The 16,191-nt window shown below is 36.8% G+C and overlaps 1 protein-coding gene across 5 annotated transcripts in view; it reads left to right on the forward strand.

Moving 5' to 3' along the window:
- pcca (propionyl-CoA carboxylase subunit alpha) overlaps positions 1–16,191 on the forward strand; it is a 189,861-nt gene that overhangs the window by 137,578 nt on the left and 36,092 nt on the right. For all 5 annotated transcript variants that reach the window (XM_088604503.1, XM_088604512.1, XM_088604486.1 and 2 more), the window contains one exon: positions 10,807–10,860. In XM_088604503.1, the coding sequence (XP_088460629.1) occupies positions 10,807–10,860 (54 nt within the window). The remainder of the gene's footprint in view (positions 1–10,806; positions 10,861–16,191) is intronic.

Below are 16,191 nucleotides of genomic sequence, written 5' to 3' on the forward strand. Positions count from 1 at the left end.
TTTCCCTTTGAATTTTAATGTTTTTGTCCAGATTAACAGAATTGCTCAATATGTATTTGTCATTCAATATTTTAAGATTTATTGAAAAAAAAAGATGAATACTTTTGTTATTCTCTGTCTAAATTGGAAATTGAAAGTTCGGTGAAAAGTTGCATTTACTTTGCCTTTGTTTTATTGTTTCCCTGTGCAGAGGAGGAAATGTCATACTGCTGATCAACCACCCTTTACATTTTTAGCACTCTTTGTAAAATAATCGAAAACGATACCCATCTAAAATCTTGTATTTGTGTTGTGTATTCTTTAACAAGTTTTTGCAAATTTGATTTTTGCATTCCTTTTCGGTTTCTTTTAGATATTCATCCTTCAGGCTACATGAAGTGTAACTGAAGAATTATTTCTAACTTTGACTTTATACACTTTTTCCTTCTGGAATGTGACATTACTTTGATTCTTTTTGAATTCAGGGCAGTCAGATGAGGTTCACACAGCATTGCTACAGATTATCTTGCTGATACAAACACCAGTAAAATTACTTGCTGTGGTCAAATAGCCGGCACTGAAAACTCACTCTCCTGTATTGATTATCATAAACAGTGAGAATATTTTCCTATTTATTCATGAAAGGCTTCACATTTTCCAAAAGCATGACCTATGTGACTCTAAATATATATATATAATTTATTTTGGTTCATATAATGTGTGTATTCTGTATAATCTGTAAATAAGAATCAAATCACCTCACTGTTCCACAGCTTCACAGCTGTGAACGGAAAGCTTCCTGACAAAACTGGTCTTTTTTCTAGCCTGTATATGCCAGCTCTTGTCATTATCCATCTCTCCCAGGTGGACACATTCCTGATGGTGCTCAGATTGGTTTAGTTGAATTTGTAAAATTACCTCCAAACAGAAATATGTTGAAGCAGTATAGAATTGAACATTAAGCCCTCTTTTCTTTTTGGAATTATTGCATGTTTTCTACACAAATAAATTGTCTACACTACAGAACTGAAGTAGAGTATCTTTTAAAATAACATAAAACCGATCAAACAGATTCTATTACTGCATTTATTAAGATTATTTTTTATTGTCTAAATATTTTTGTAGCTGTCATCTTTATCCTAGTTTACTTAGCTACTTACTAAGAAACAAAGTAAGACTGGAATGATTTCTTTATGCTCAGTATAGTTAGTGTAGTTAAGTAGTAGGTGAGTTGTACGGTTGTATGCAAACGTTTGGGCACCCCTGGCCAAATTACATGTTTTGTTGATTTTCTAAGTGAAAAGAAGTTAACAACCTCTGCAGTGAGCAAACTTAACCTCAACATATGTCTGCAAAATTTAATGCACCGTTACTATTTATTTGCTGAATTTAACAGATTTAAAAAAACTAAAACAGTAAATGTGGCATTTTCAAAAGTTTGGGGACCCTATCAGTCAGTACTTAGTAACACCACCTTTGGCAGAAATCACAGCCTTCAAACACTTCTTGTAGCTAGCTAACAATCTTCCTATTCTTGCTTTACGAATTATTTCCACTCTTCTTTGCAGAACCCTTCTTTCTTCACTGACTGAATTCCAGAATTTGATACTTCCATTCTTCCATCTACCCGCACAATATTTTTCTGCCACTGGCTGCCACACAACCCCAAAGCATAATAGATCCACCCCCATTCTTAACAGTTGGCAAGGTGTTCTTTTCTTCAAATGCTTCTCCTTTTTTTCTCCAAACGTACCTTTGGTGATTATAGCCAAATAGTTCAATTTTTACTTCATCAGACCACCAGCACTTGGCACTCCTGTGCCAGCTAAACCTTCCTGCAGGTCCTTTGCAGTGATATGAGGGTTTTGCTTTACATTCCTCACCAGTCTACGAGCAGTTCTATCAGAGATTCTTCTTGGTTTTCCAGATCTTGTCTTGTCTTCAAAAGTTTCCCTTAACTTCCATTTCTTAATGACATTTATGACAGGGAAATTGCAAGCAGGAAGTGTTTAGATATCTTTTTATAGCCTTTCCCTGCTTCGGAAGAGTCAGTTATCTTTATTTTCTCATCCTTAGTCAGCTGCTTAGAGGAGTCCGTGGTTGATGAGTGTAAGCACAACATCCTGAGAGGTTTGAAGAGTCAGAGAATTAATGAAGCTCTGGAATTGTCATCACCTGACTTAGATTAAGGCCTAACGAGTCAATTAAATTCTGAGTGGATCAAACTGTTGTATATGCCACATTTACTGTTTTATTTTTTTCAGTCTGTTAAATTTAGCAAATAAATAGTAACTGTGCATTAAAATTTGCAGAAATATGTCAAGTTTAAGTTTGTTTGCTGCGGAGGTTGTGTTAACTTCTTTTCATTAAGAAAATCAACAAAACATGTAATTAGGCCATGTTAAAATTAAACTTTTGCATAAAACTGAAAATGACACAAAACATTGAGATTTAGTCAAAGAGACCTAACCAAAGAGATTCATGAACAATCATATTACTTACAGAATTAGAAAACGTAAAGAACACCTTTATGTTTTAGGTTGTACAATTAATAAGGCAGTCATTAGCTAAAGAAATATGGTTAATCTAAATTTATTGTTATTCATATGCTTATCAGGTGCCTTTATCTGGGCATATATATAATTTTCAATAATACACAGACTAAATTAAACAAAAAACATTGAAATACAGGTTAAAAAATAAGTAAGGATGCATAGTAGTAGCATGCATTGAGTGATTTGCCGTTATATCATATTGAGTTTTGATATATTGTTGATAACAATAAAAAAGGATGCCATTAAGCAGAATGCAGTGTAGTTGGTAGCAAAAGTTAATGACAGTGTGAGATTGATCACAGTTGTAGTCTGTACATTTTTACATTAAGAAAAATTATTTAAAAAGAGAACAGTTACAGCTTTGCCTGGGAGATTAAGCCATGAACGAGCGATTTTGGTGGATCCATTAAACCTAAGTTGGATGGAACAACAGAATAATTATAATTTTGATAATAATAACTTTACAGGACAGGACATCCATCTATTTTCTAACTGCTTCATCCAGTTCAGGGTCGCAGGGGAGCTGGAGCCTATCCCGGCAAGCGATGGGTGAAAAGCTGGATTAACCCTGGATGGGATTCTGGAACAGGGCAATTAAACTTAAACAAGAAGAGATTCATCCAATTTGGTCTTTTCTCAGTAAAATACACAAAACTGAGAACAAAATATTTGTCAAAACACACAACAACAAGCCTGAGTTCTTTGACACCATACTTAGGTATGTACGGTCTGAGAAGTCAGAAATTGAAGTGCTTCAGAATCAGGGCCTAAAACTGATAGGTAACAGAATGAAGATGCCCTACAGTGACAAGTTTCCCATTCCTGCTGTCAAGCGTGATGACAATTCCATCATTGTGTGGATCCGATTTAGCTCTTCAGGAACTGGAAACCTATGAATAATTGAAGGGAGCTTAAAAGCAGCAAAGCACCGAAACACACTACTAGCTAAAATGATACCTAGGGTAGTTTCGTCTGTCTAAGCCCTCATTTTTTCAGCAAAACAGTTATTAAACCATACAAGTCAACCACGAATTCCCAAAGAGGAAAGCAATCAAAGTTGGTCTTGCCATCGCGGTGACTTGATGTAAATTCAGTTGAAAAGTTATGGAGGTGGATCTGAAAGCTGTCCTAGCTGGGAAGCTGGGAAGCACATTGATCCGGTTTCATCAAAGAATGAGGAACATTGTCATAGTTTAATTATAATAATTAAATGCACTTATATAACATTTGTCATCCCAAATTATCCCAAAGGTCTTTATGTTCTGTATAGGAAGCAGAGCCACTTTATCCAACACTGAGGTTCAGAGCTCACCTGGGTGACAAACAGCAGCCATTGTGCTTTAACATCCCCAATATACTGCACATTAGATTAACAATTGCTTTACCAGTTGAATTCATGGCAAAATTAGGGAGGCCAGACTGTGCAAGCCCAGAGAGGAATTTTGCATGGGTTCAGTGGGTAACACCCCTAGTCAGAATCATAGATTAACTTTTAATCCAAAGTACAGCACCTCCTGCAGCAGGGTGCTCCTAATCACTATACTGCGGCATTGGTTTTAGAGTTTCTGGTTCTAACATGAGTGCCACCTACTGATCCACTGATCAATTACAACAGCAAACTGATTGTCCCTGGAGGTCTTTGATCTTAGTAATGACCAGACCTATGGTCAATGGGTGACAGGGCCTTCTCCTGATATGCCCCAAAGATCTGGAATTCTATCCTTAAGGATATCACCGAGTCAGCTTCTATTTTAAACTCCTTCAAATATAGACCCAAAGCCTTGTTCTTTAGAAGGGCCTTTACTTAACTGGTTCTGTTATTTACCCCTTCTGCTCCTACTGTATTCAGTACCTCCATCTGCTGTCTCATCTCATTGAGCATTTTCATTGTGCATATCTTTTGTATTTTTTATTGTTGTTGTCATTCTGTAAAGCACTTTGAGAAGCCACCTTTAAAGGTACTGTATAAAAAAAGTTTATTATTATTAGACATAGGCTTACGTTTGAGATCTGACAGGTCAGGCCAGGATACAGAGTGGTACTGTTGTTGTCCAGGCAAAAGGTAAGAATGCAAACAGCTCATCCACAGCTGTCCAAAGCGTTTTGCACCCTTCAGTTACCTTTATATTTTGCAGGAATTTGTGCAAAACAGCACACATTTTTTGTCTTTGATTATATGTAGCAAATGCATTTGTCTTTGATTATATGTACTATATTCAGTATATGGTTTTTAGTTACGTGGTGCATATTACATCCATCCTTTGAGGATGATTATGATTTACTTGTATTATCCAGCACAGAAGCATTTTAAAGTTAAAAAGCAATGCATTTAAAATAACAGACTGAGGAAAAGAAAAATGCAACCTCTGTAGGCATCTAAAATCTGCCTCATGGTTTCCTCTGGAGCTCTTAAATCATAATTGCACAACGCTTCTGCATGAACATTACCTCTGTTTTGTTTTTTCCGCCTTGTAATTTTGGTTCCTCTGAAGTTAGTCATCCGTTGAAAAGCTGTAGTAGTCTACTGATTGTAGCCCACTGCATTTTACATTGAATAGGTCATTGGTACCCAACTAAGTGGAACTAATCTGGGACAGCGTAGCAGAAAAATTGGGTGCAGTGTCACACGAAACCCTTGTCGTGTAATGAGAAATACTTGATTGCAGTTAAGTAGGAGAATATGTCTGACTGTGGCTATTAAGCTTCAACATTCAAACCATATTTTGACTCACGAAGCAGGTATGCATTGAACATAACACCCCACTGCAGTAAGGCTTATATGTGATTTAAATATATAAAACCTCCAATGTTCATGCCATTTAGGTCAAAGTAGCAATTTTTCTATTTTTTTTCTCAGTTGCAGTAAAATAATAGGATATGTTAACGTCATCATGAGGACAGAGTTTCAACTTTTAAACTTAATTGTGTCACCACAAATTTCTAGTAGTTTCCGCAGAAGGACCAGCAGACATTTTTATGTATTGTTCTTTCTTCAGGTCCGGATAACATACAGTATTAAAGGTGAAGCCATGTAATTTCAATGGAAACAATCCATCCATCCATTTTCTAACTGCTTCATCCAATTCAAGGTTGGGGGGACAATGGGAAAAAAAAAAGCGTAACAAATTACTTTTACTGCTGTAGTTTGTTAATAGCAAATCTTGTGCATTATCTTTTAAACATTGAGAGTGTACAAATTGTGAACAACTGGATAGATATCAAAATGTAATGTTCTTCAATCTGTTTTTTATTCCAAATTTGTGTCCTTCATATACCATTAGATATAACAGGGTTTGAGTAATAGCAACCCTTGTCAATTATTCTTAACCTTCAGGTGGTAGAAAGACCTACATATTCGGGTCACAATACTTCACCAGCTGTTTGAAGTGAAATTAGAGATAATTTTATGTATCTGAGCTCTGTGTCTTCATTTAAAAAACATATTCAACTTTGGTGACCTGATTCTTAGAATAAAAACCCTGGTAATTTGTTACTTCTGTAAGACAGCAACCTTAAATTAATTATCTGAAAATTCTGAAGAAATTGGTTTTTCACTGGTTGGTAATGTTAGTTATGCCAAACTGAGATGGAAAAGAACAGCAAGTCCTGTTTCCTTGCATTAATTTACATGTCAAATGTACATTTCTGGAATGATTGTTTTTTTTTTGTTCTGATGGCTAATCAACAATATCAACCATGTCAGGTTTTCTCACAAAGCAGTGATGCCTTCTGCAGAAGGTGTCTCCATATGTTAGTTACCATATCACAACAGATTTGTGCTCATAATCATGAAGGGAGAGACTATTGGAATAGTCAATCTGAGTAATGAATTATTTTTTTGTTTCTGTGGGAACTTTGCATTACAAGAGTTTCAGTGCACATCATACTACAATAGAAAAATAATAAAATTAATCATTGTGAAAGCAGTTAAAACTGAATAATCTAAACGTCTGAATTTAATATTTTTGTGTTGTACAGTAGCTATCTTTTTCTTAACTTGCATGCTTAATATCGCCACCTGATTTTTACTAGATACCACAATATACTTTATGTAAAGGGCAATGTTCTTTCTGGATCCTGAATGAGGCCACTCCTTTGACCCATTAAGACAGCTTGATGATAACCCATTTGCCAACAATAGAGTATATAAATATTGTACTTATGCTGTGCCACTCTTATTTACATTAGGCACCTAACAAATGTGAAGTTCATTAGTTTTTCTTAACATTATGGTGCCTGTGGTCTGAATTACTCAATGGTCTAAATTAATAGGCCTTTATCTTTGATGACTTGTATAAAACAAAACGTCTTGGTTCCCAGTGCTGATCACTTTGGGTTGGCTCCATTTTGTCCTTGCTATGGTACATCTATTATTTCTATGTCAAAGCTGCTTATTTTTAAATTGGTGGGATACATTCCAATCGTCATGTTCCTGACAGAGGTAACAAACATTGGTGGTTACTTTTCTCGTAACTTAGCTAAAGTTGAGTCATATATATGAACTTGCATCCACAGTTTGATTGTGGAAAAAAATCATGTTGAATTGTAATGAGAGGCAAAAATAATACAGTAAGAGAAAAAATAGAAAAACTTAAGCGCTTGCTGTCTGTAGAACTGTCCAAAGCTATGGCGCTTGACCTTAACTTTGCAAATACAAGCAGTTGTCAAAGAGTGGGCACTAGATTATGTAAATGAGTATAGCAAATATATAACTATATAATCTGCAGTAACCAAATACACAAGTAGGTTGTAAGATCAAATTTAGAGTAACTGACCAAGCAGCAACTCTATCAAAATAAGTAAAAGAGAATTAAAAACTGTTCCCCAATTATCTGGTGTGCATGCTTTCTGTTAGGAGTGAAGTTTCAGAAGTGGGCCACCATGGCAGGCCACTAACACATCACTAATTCATCCCCTGAATTGTATTTCTTGTAATTTACATGATTGTTTTATGAATAATTTGTTCAAATCAATTGGTGTCCCTACAAAACAAAGTTGTGAAGGCTCAAAGCACCCAAGGCTTTGTTTATTGTTCCATTATTTTAGGTTCTGTAAGTTACTACTGGGTCAGATTTTTCATAGGTTTAGTTTAAGTGGTCTGTGTCACTCTGTATATTCTGTATGTATACATGAATTACTTCTGCCTTGTCACGCTGCTTAGATATGAAAAAAAGCAGATTAAAAAAATGTATGCTCAAAACCATTCATATCGCTCTAAATTTGAAGCAGCAAAACTTTTGATTGTCTTTTCTGAGCTTCATTATTCTAGTGCAGTTTTTGCTGGTGTATCCAGCTATGTTATCCTCACAGCATGTTCAGAAGTCAACTGCTTAGGTTTTATCCAATGCTAAAACGCATGACCATATGTTACTTGTTTCAATGTCCTTTAACTATTAAAAAATCTCTCAGATGATTTTTCATCTGTTTTGGTTCATTTTACAGTACCTAGACTGGATGTGAAGTTGTGAATGATGCTGTAGAAAATAAAGACCACTATTAAAGTAGGTTCATCATAAAGATTTTTAAAGGTTTACGGTAAAGATGTCTAAATGGCCCGTTTATAAATACTGCTTACCTTTGCCCCACAAAAAATAGTGCGTCTCTGCTCAGATAAATGCAGTAAGTGAAAATGAATTAGCACTTAGATAAGTCAAATTCTGTTTATTGATGTTGTTAAATAAGGTTCACTGATAATGTGTATCACAATAGCTCCTCATTTCTTAATTTGTTATCCAGTATAATATCTATTGTGATTATGTACTGTATATACACTGTATGTGAAGAACAGTATCTTCTGTGACATTTAAGTCTTCAATCAGATACTGAATCTCTCCCCAGGAAATGTAGCAGTCTCTGTTTTTCTTGAATGTGACTCAGGGTATGCAGAGGTCATAGCCAGTTTATCTTGGGGGCCATAGCTGTTTCCAGGAGAGGTATAGTGAGCTTTTGCTTTAGTCTTAGATAAGTGGTAGCCTTGCCAGAGGCAATCTTGTGTTTTCAATAGTAGTTTGTGTGGTTGTACAACTGCACCAGGCTTACAATAATGAAGTCTGTGGTCTTTTCTGTGCATTCTGAATTGCACAACCCTGAAACTGTTGAGCTGCATAACCTTTCCTTGATGCAAGTCCTAGTTCTTTCTTTACAATATCTCAAAACATGTTTTTTTAAGCTGCTGTGACATTTCCCTAGACCAAACATTTATATCTGAAGGAATAAAGGTTTTTTTGTCATTTTTTTGGATGTAATGTGCCTTGTACAAGCATGATAAACATGAAAATGTAAATATGTCACACTATGAAAAATGATTTAAATATCAGAATATATTCTCATCTTGATATCTTATATTTGTTGTACTGTATGTATTGTCTTCGATTTTCTTAAATAGGTATTTTTGTAAAAAACAAACATCTTTAAAATTGATTTATTCAACAATGCACCAAATCTGTATTCAGCCTTTTACACTTAACAGTAAACATTTTAGTTACCTGCAATAAACAGTGGTGTGATTGTATATTTAATTGACTGAAAATGTGGTGTCTGTCTCTCCCTGCCTTTCTCAGCAGATGCAGTTAATTCATATTTGTTCAGATGTCTCCTCACTTGCTTTAATATTTTCAGTTCTTTGCTCTTCAGACCTTCCTGGCAGATTATTACAACACTGTTACCTGAAATGTGGAGGCACTCACTCAGTGAATGTGTTTCTAGGGAAGCTAATATCCTCGGTTTTAGGCATGTTTTCCACAAGCGTAGTACAGTCTTTGGGGCTGAAATATTTTCTGCTAATGATTAAATCTGGGAGAATCTTTGCTTGACTTACTGATATGCAGCCCAGAGGCATTCTTTTGCTATACTCAACCCACAATACACAGTAGATCTTAACAAGAAGTTCTATTGAGTAGATTTTTTCTTTTTGAAGGATTTGGCCTGTACCTCACTCTGACGTGGTTACTGTATATGAAGAATAATGTCTAATAGAAAAAATGGCACACTCCACTTAATGTTATTGTGGTACTGGAACAAAACAGCTTATGGTAATGGAGTTTTGGATTATGGAAAAGCACACCATTGTGATTTTAGCATGTTTGCTTAGGCAAAGGCTTGCTGTGGTGAACAGAGCTGAGAAAGTTGCAGGTGAGCAGGAATGGGACAGTGCAGTCACAAGAGGTTCAGCTGCTGCTTTCACATTCTAATTACACAATAGTTGATTGTTCGCTTATCTTTGCAAACATTTGGGGGAAGGCACAGGGGCTAAGATCTTGCTGCTGTCTGCAAATTGAGGTAATCACGTGTCGATTTCTTGGTTCATTTGTTTTGGCATCGAGCACGGACAGCTTCCTCAGAAAGAAGGAGGGAGACAGTTCATTCCTCCGATTTCCCAGAAAACTGATTTAAGTTTTTGAGGAGATGTGTGTCCACATTTCTTTTATGAGAATTAAACTGCCACAATTTATATGAATTAATTTCACTCATTTTCATTACCCCATTAATCATTATTGTTGTAATGTGTCAGGCAAATCCTTCTTTCTTTCTTCTGTGAAGAGCTCTGATTATTGTGACAGATCCTGACCTGCTTTCCTGATAACTATTGTGATCTAACAAGGGCTGAGGCTGAGGACACTGTCAGTGGTTATTTTCTTTCTCTGCTGACTAAAGAGACCTTTAACATCTTATAACAAATGAAACTTAATATGAACGTTTATCTGCTGTCTCTAATTAAACCTTTTCTTTCTTCCTCTTTGCATCTGTATGAGCGAGTGAACTTGATGTTACTGTTGTATACAACATGTAAGATATATTTGCATAAAGTAAAGGTGCTCTTAACGAGTGTAATTGCTTCTGTGCCTTTAATTTCAAGACTTCCCAAAATCAGTACAAAGACGCAAGTCCAGATCATAGCTCCATAGCCCTACTGAACTGTTTCAAGGCCAAAACTCTAAACAAAAAAATTTATAGAAACAAAACTGTTTAGTTAAGTCTAAAGGCATAACAGTGTGAAAATCAATCTGCAGAATGAATTCTGGGTGTATAAATATAATGAAATTGGGCATTTTCAACTTCTCATGATATAAGTAATTTAAATGGGAAAACACAAAATACTTTCTTAAGCTAGAGTGCATATCATAGTTTGGGCTAATTTCAATTTAATAATCAATCTGAAAGGGACTGCTTTTTTAGGTGTTTGAAAGGTAGAAGGAACGTTTTTTGCTTTTATGAATTTCATTTAATTACAACTTGTTCGTGTTGACTTATCCTTCTTTCTTACAATTTCTAGTGCCTTTCCCGCACCGCAGGAGGAGAGATAAGTCTTCAGTATTTGGGCACAGTGGTAAGTGAACTAAATTTGTTTTTGATTATTCGTTGTAGACACTTTTCATTTAAAAAAGTTGGGCAACCAGCATTAAAAAATAAACCATGGATCCTCTGTGTTGCGATAGTAAATAAATTACATGCAAAAGCGTTTGCAGACTAAGAGATTTAAAATGCTTAGAATTTTTCCGACGTTTTCTGCTGGTACTTCTACTCATGCTGCACCACTAGAAAAAAATATTTTAAAATTACTGAAGAATCTCTTCACACAGGCAAAGGAAAATAATCTTGTATGCCCTTTGACTGCATTTTAAAGGAATTACTAGTGAGTTGTATAGGATGTCTTGTAAAAAAAAAAAGCCAAGTCGCATTACATGAGGCTGTGATTTGAATACAGCTTTCAGTTCTGAATTGCTTGTGCTAACTGATGAGGCCTTTTCGTCCAACGATCCTTGTTTCCAACACATTCTTTTATAATGTAATGTTTCTTTATTAGCCCTATACAATTTCTTGCATTAGGAATTCGTCTTTTCACATACCCCAGCTTTTTTCTCCAAGGAGACACAGACAGGGAGAGAAGCTTGGGGTCAGAGCGCAGGGTCTGCCATTGTACGGCGCCCCTGGAGCAGTTGGGGTTAAGGGCCTTGCTCAGGGGCCCAACGGAGTAGGATTCCTCTGCCAGCCGCAGGATTTGAACCAGCAACCTTCCAGTCACAGGCGCAGATCCTTAGCCACAGAGCCACCATTCGTACATGTACTGTAAAGAGAAGTGATTGATCTGGCCCCAGACTGCTCTAGGAAATGTAACGCATCCTTTTAAACAGCTTTATTTGTTTTTTACATTCAGTTGTCTTAGTTGAAAATTAGATAAATCAGATCTTCAAGTGACAGATGCAATTCAACAAGCAGCAGGCTAACAGGCTTCTGTAATTTCAGGTAACTTTGTACGCTCAGCAGCTGTCCGATGCCAGCACAGTACCTATCCTTATGCCTGGCACACTTCCATTCAGCTGGAGTTACAGTTCAGCTGCAGCTGCAGCAGCATGGCACTACTTAGCACATATTCTGCTGACCTCCCTGTCAGCGCTGTTTCAGGAGCTGGCTGATCGTGAGTGCTGTGAGGCTGTCTGTCAGGAGGGCATCAGCATGGATGAAATGGTTCATTTGATTTACTGACACTGGATAGCAAACCCAGTAGTTCTGCCTCAAGTTTTTTTTTTTGGATAAGAAACAAGGGTTAGCTGAGCCATCTGACATGCAGGCGCAAGGTATGGAGAAATTCAGCCCAGGAAAAAAAAAACAACAGAGACATCACCGGTCTTTTTTCACAGTGCCAGTTGAAGGACGTTGAACAACACTCAGACCTCTGAAACACTGGTGGGAATTAATTCCCTGTGATGGAAAGAAGCATTTACATGAATGAATAAATCTATAAGGAAGACACACAAAAAGAATATTATTTCAAGCATGCCTTCTTATGAAACTGGAAAATTCTCTGTTTATAATAATAATGTTATAATGTTTACTGTACTTATGAACTAAATAATTTTGTCATTAATCTATTAGTAGGAAGTATAAGTAGGATATGCCAGTAGTATGGGTATTGTTGTGGTGTCCTGATGTGGAAAGAACTGTAACTTATGTGTGATACTCAAGATTATCTGGGAGATCCTTCCAGCTATTCAGCCTTGAGGTAGTCTATCAAAAGTGTTGTTGTGTGACAATGCTAATATTGCCTGTTGCCTCACTGAACACATGAGTGTTGTGCAGGACATAGCCTTCCTGAGACTTGGAGTGCAGCCTTTGCCCTTGAAATATTTAGGGTTTTTTGGCTTTGTATAAGGTGATGGATTTTCCCAGAAAGCCCTGCTTTCCTGTGTGTTTTCCTGGAACACAGGTATTGTTTTAAATTGAGAAATCTATCTGCTGGTTTCTCTCTTTTGCTGTGAAAAAATGTATTGACATTTATGACAGTTCAGTTGTGTTTCTTGCCAGGGCATTTATGTGTATGTGTTTCTAAAGAAGTAAAATATATATATATATTTAAAACCTAAACTACCTTAAAACTAAACATGCAAACTAATAGAAAGAGAATACCTATGTCATAAAATGCCATATTGAATTTCCTAATGAAGAAAGCAAACAGGATTTCAAAAAGTACAGTACAGCTGCTACTTTTCCAATCTTACCTTAGACCCCAGTTAATCACCTGATTTTTAAATTGTGGATTAACTGCGTTGTAATTTGCCTTTTTCCAAAGATGTATGTTAATATGGAAATTAATCTTAAATAGAGTTCAGAATTAATGTGCCTTTAATTTGAACCTTGTTGCTCCAGCACAATCAAATCTGGGGGAAAAGCACTTGGCCTGCAGAAGGGATTAATGACGGCCATCTGAAACAATTTGGAACTTAATCAGTTCAGCTGAGGAGGGTAAATTTAATATGATAATTTATCTTCTTAAACTGTATTGGCATAGCAGGAAAGTATGCAAATTCATGACCCTTACCTAGTGACTAAATGGTTGCTGTGTTGATGGATATATTTGTTCCATTAAAGAACTTTGGGGAACTTTAGGATTTCCATGGCTGCCCTCCATTGAGGTTGAGGACTGAACCAGGTCTCATACTGGGACCATTCTGGTCGGTGTATTTCCATAATTCGCCTTTTCCGCTGACATGACAGCAAGAGGCAAATAAGTGTTTCTAATGATATCAGATGGAGTTGTAGAGGACAGCGTTTTAATGTAGTAGAAGACCTCCCTGTGGGGTTGTTATTGCCACTATAGAACATCAGTTACACAGTTGCAACAATAGTCTCTTAATTGATTCGTTTAATTAGCAGGAGATGGAGCTTGTGCTGCATCTTGTCATCCACTATCATAGGGGGTCCTGAGCAGCCTGTGCTGTCTGCCACTTAACAGTCTTTGCACTTGTCACGCTTGTATTAAAGTGTAATTATATGTAAATGAAAACCACAAAACCCTTCAGAAGTTGACCAACGTTACAATATTGGCTTCTCTTTTTTAAAAAAATACTGAAGTTTTGAAAGTTTTTTTTTCTTTTCCCTCTGAATGATTAGCAAACTATTTCTCTGGAATGGACGGGTGATTCATCTGGACATCCACTCTTAGAGGGAGGAGGTGGCCGGGGTAGACATTGCCTGTTTTAAAGGAACTGTTCCACTGAGCAGGCTCTCTTCCATCTCTCAGTACCTGTGAAGTGAATTGAGCACAGTAATTTTCCAAGTCTGATTACAACTTCCTTCTTTCTGAATACTACAGATGTCATTATGGTCTTATTCAAGCATGAAGGTGTTCCCAGAGAAGCAACACAATGGGCCTTTCATTAAGTTAGAGATGTCCCTCAGTTGCCTTTGACTTGAAAGATGCAAGGCAGGTGGCAAGCAAAACTAGAGCCCTTTAAGTGCCTTAAACTGAAAACATGCATATGGGCTTATAAAAGATACCTGTACCTCTTACGTATTTTAAAAATTGGTGTTAATGCTTGCAGGGGGTATATTATATACAATATCAGAATGTGCTCTAAGCTCCAAGGTCTCTGTCTGGATGTCCATCAAATTACATGGTTGGAGGCAGATGTTTTGCACACGTTATTTACAGCTACTCTCTAGAAATGGAGAAACATCTCGCTTGTCCTGCATTGTATTCCAGTGACTCATTGACCTGATTTCCAGCCGTGATTTTCTTCTCTCCACGCTGGATGCAGCAGGCTCCCATAGGAAGCAGCAGTTGTAAAAATGCAAAAAGAAAAAGAAGAAAGGGCTGCTTTTATTCAACACAGCTTTTGCTTCAAAGGGATGGTACTGTACTGATGCACTCTTATGTATTCCTTCCTTTAACTAGAGGATAAAAAGGTTTACTGTTTTGTAGCACTGCACCAATTATTATGCTAGCTGGAATCCCACCAAAAGTCTATGTCTGTAGCTTTAAACATACCTGAAGTAACGTCATGTTAAGTAACTGTTAAACCAACAGTTATGCCTATCTTGTCTGCTTTTCTTCTTGAAAAGTAAATAAGAAGAAAAGTTAGTTGCTGGCAAGTTGTAGAGTATAGAATTCCTTTTGTACCTTTTGTGCAAGTATTGTGAAACTATGGATCTGCCTTCTGGCAAAATGTACTCTTCAGTCGGTCAGGCCTTGGTCCTGTGGTGAATGTGCCAGCAGAAGTGCTTCTGTGAGGGGATGCATAATTTCCCTCCCCTCCAACTGAGAGGAGCCACCACCAAAATAAACACCACAGCTGTTCGCTGTTGTGCTCAAATGAAGACGTGTCACCTACCGCTTTCAAATAGGCAACACAAGAGTTAATATTTAATGAATAAATTAATACCTAATGAAGGAATCCGTAGTCATTATATTTCTAAATCACTTGTGTCATTGGAATAAACGGCAGCTTTAAGTCCCTTTGAAAGTGTAATTTATTCATCCCACGCTGGAGTGCTGGCAGTTCATGTTTGGCATCATGAAATACATCTGTTTCCCTTTGAATGTGTATTGGGTTACACCACTTTTCTTTTAGGGACCCGTGTTAAGGCAGCCCATACCTGCCTTGTTTTAAGTCCCAGCCAACTCGGTAAAAACTGTTTCCTGTTTTTGATTCCGCCGTTGTATGAGACAGCTGATTATCATGCAGCTGATATGGGCTGCAAATTGTGTGATCAATTTAAAGAATTACGCAGGAATTACTGCAGAAAATTAAAGCTTGCCAGAAGCTGAGAGAAGTGGGAGTGGAAAAAAAAGGCACTGTTCGTTTCAAAATATCTCCGCTAGCCCTATGATGTGATGACAATATAAACAACGTCACATTCTTGCACTTTTTATATTGACTTTGGCAGTGCTGCTTTCCTCAGATAAAAGGGTCTGATGCTGAGCAGTTCCGTTAATTTTGTACTGGGCTCTTGTCTATTTTTATGGTAACACACACTGAGCAGGAAGGTCAATATTCCGAAATACCCACTGTCAGCATAAAAGAGAAAGTTAATGTTGCTAATGGGCTTCCTACAAAGTATTGATATTATAGCCAAGTTTTTGTTGAGCACATTTCTAATATTGTGCTAAATACTATTCCTGGTTGCATAAGGAGAGGGAAGCTGTCTGTTTTTTTGTGTTTTGAGGGACTGTGTCAGTCCCTTTAAGCGCTGTTACTGTATGACTGCAGGTGATCCTGACAATAGTTTAATTGATTGACGTGATTATGTGCAAAAATTCATTTTTTAGAAGATAAGACTTAACACAAATATGAGCATAAAGGTTCAAAAAGTGTTAGAAAATGAAAACGGATGACCGTTTAATCCTATCAAAAAAGCTTATCACTCTCTTTATCTAATG

Source organism: Lepisosteus platostomus, chromosome 2, assembly GCF_059453375.1.
Source record: "Lepisosteus platostomus isolate fLepPlt1 chromosome 2, fLepPlt1.hap1, whole genome shotgun sequence".
Lineage (NCBI taxonomy): Eukaryota > Metazoa > Chordata > Actinopteri > Semionotiformes > Lepisosteidae > Lepisosteus > Lepisosteus platostomus.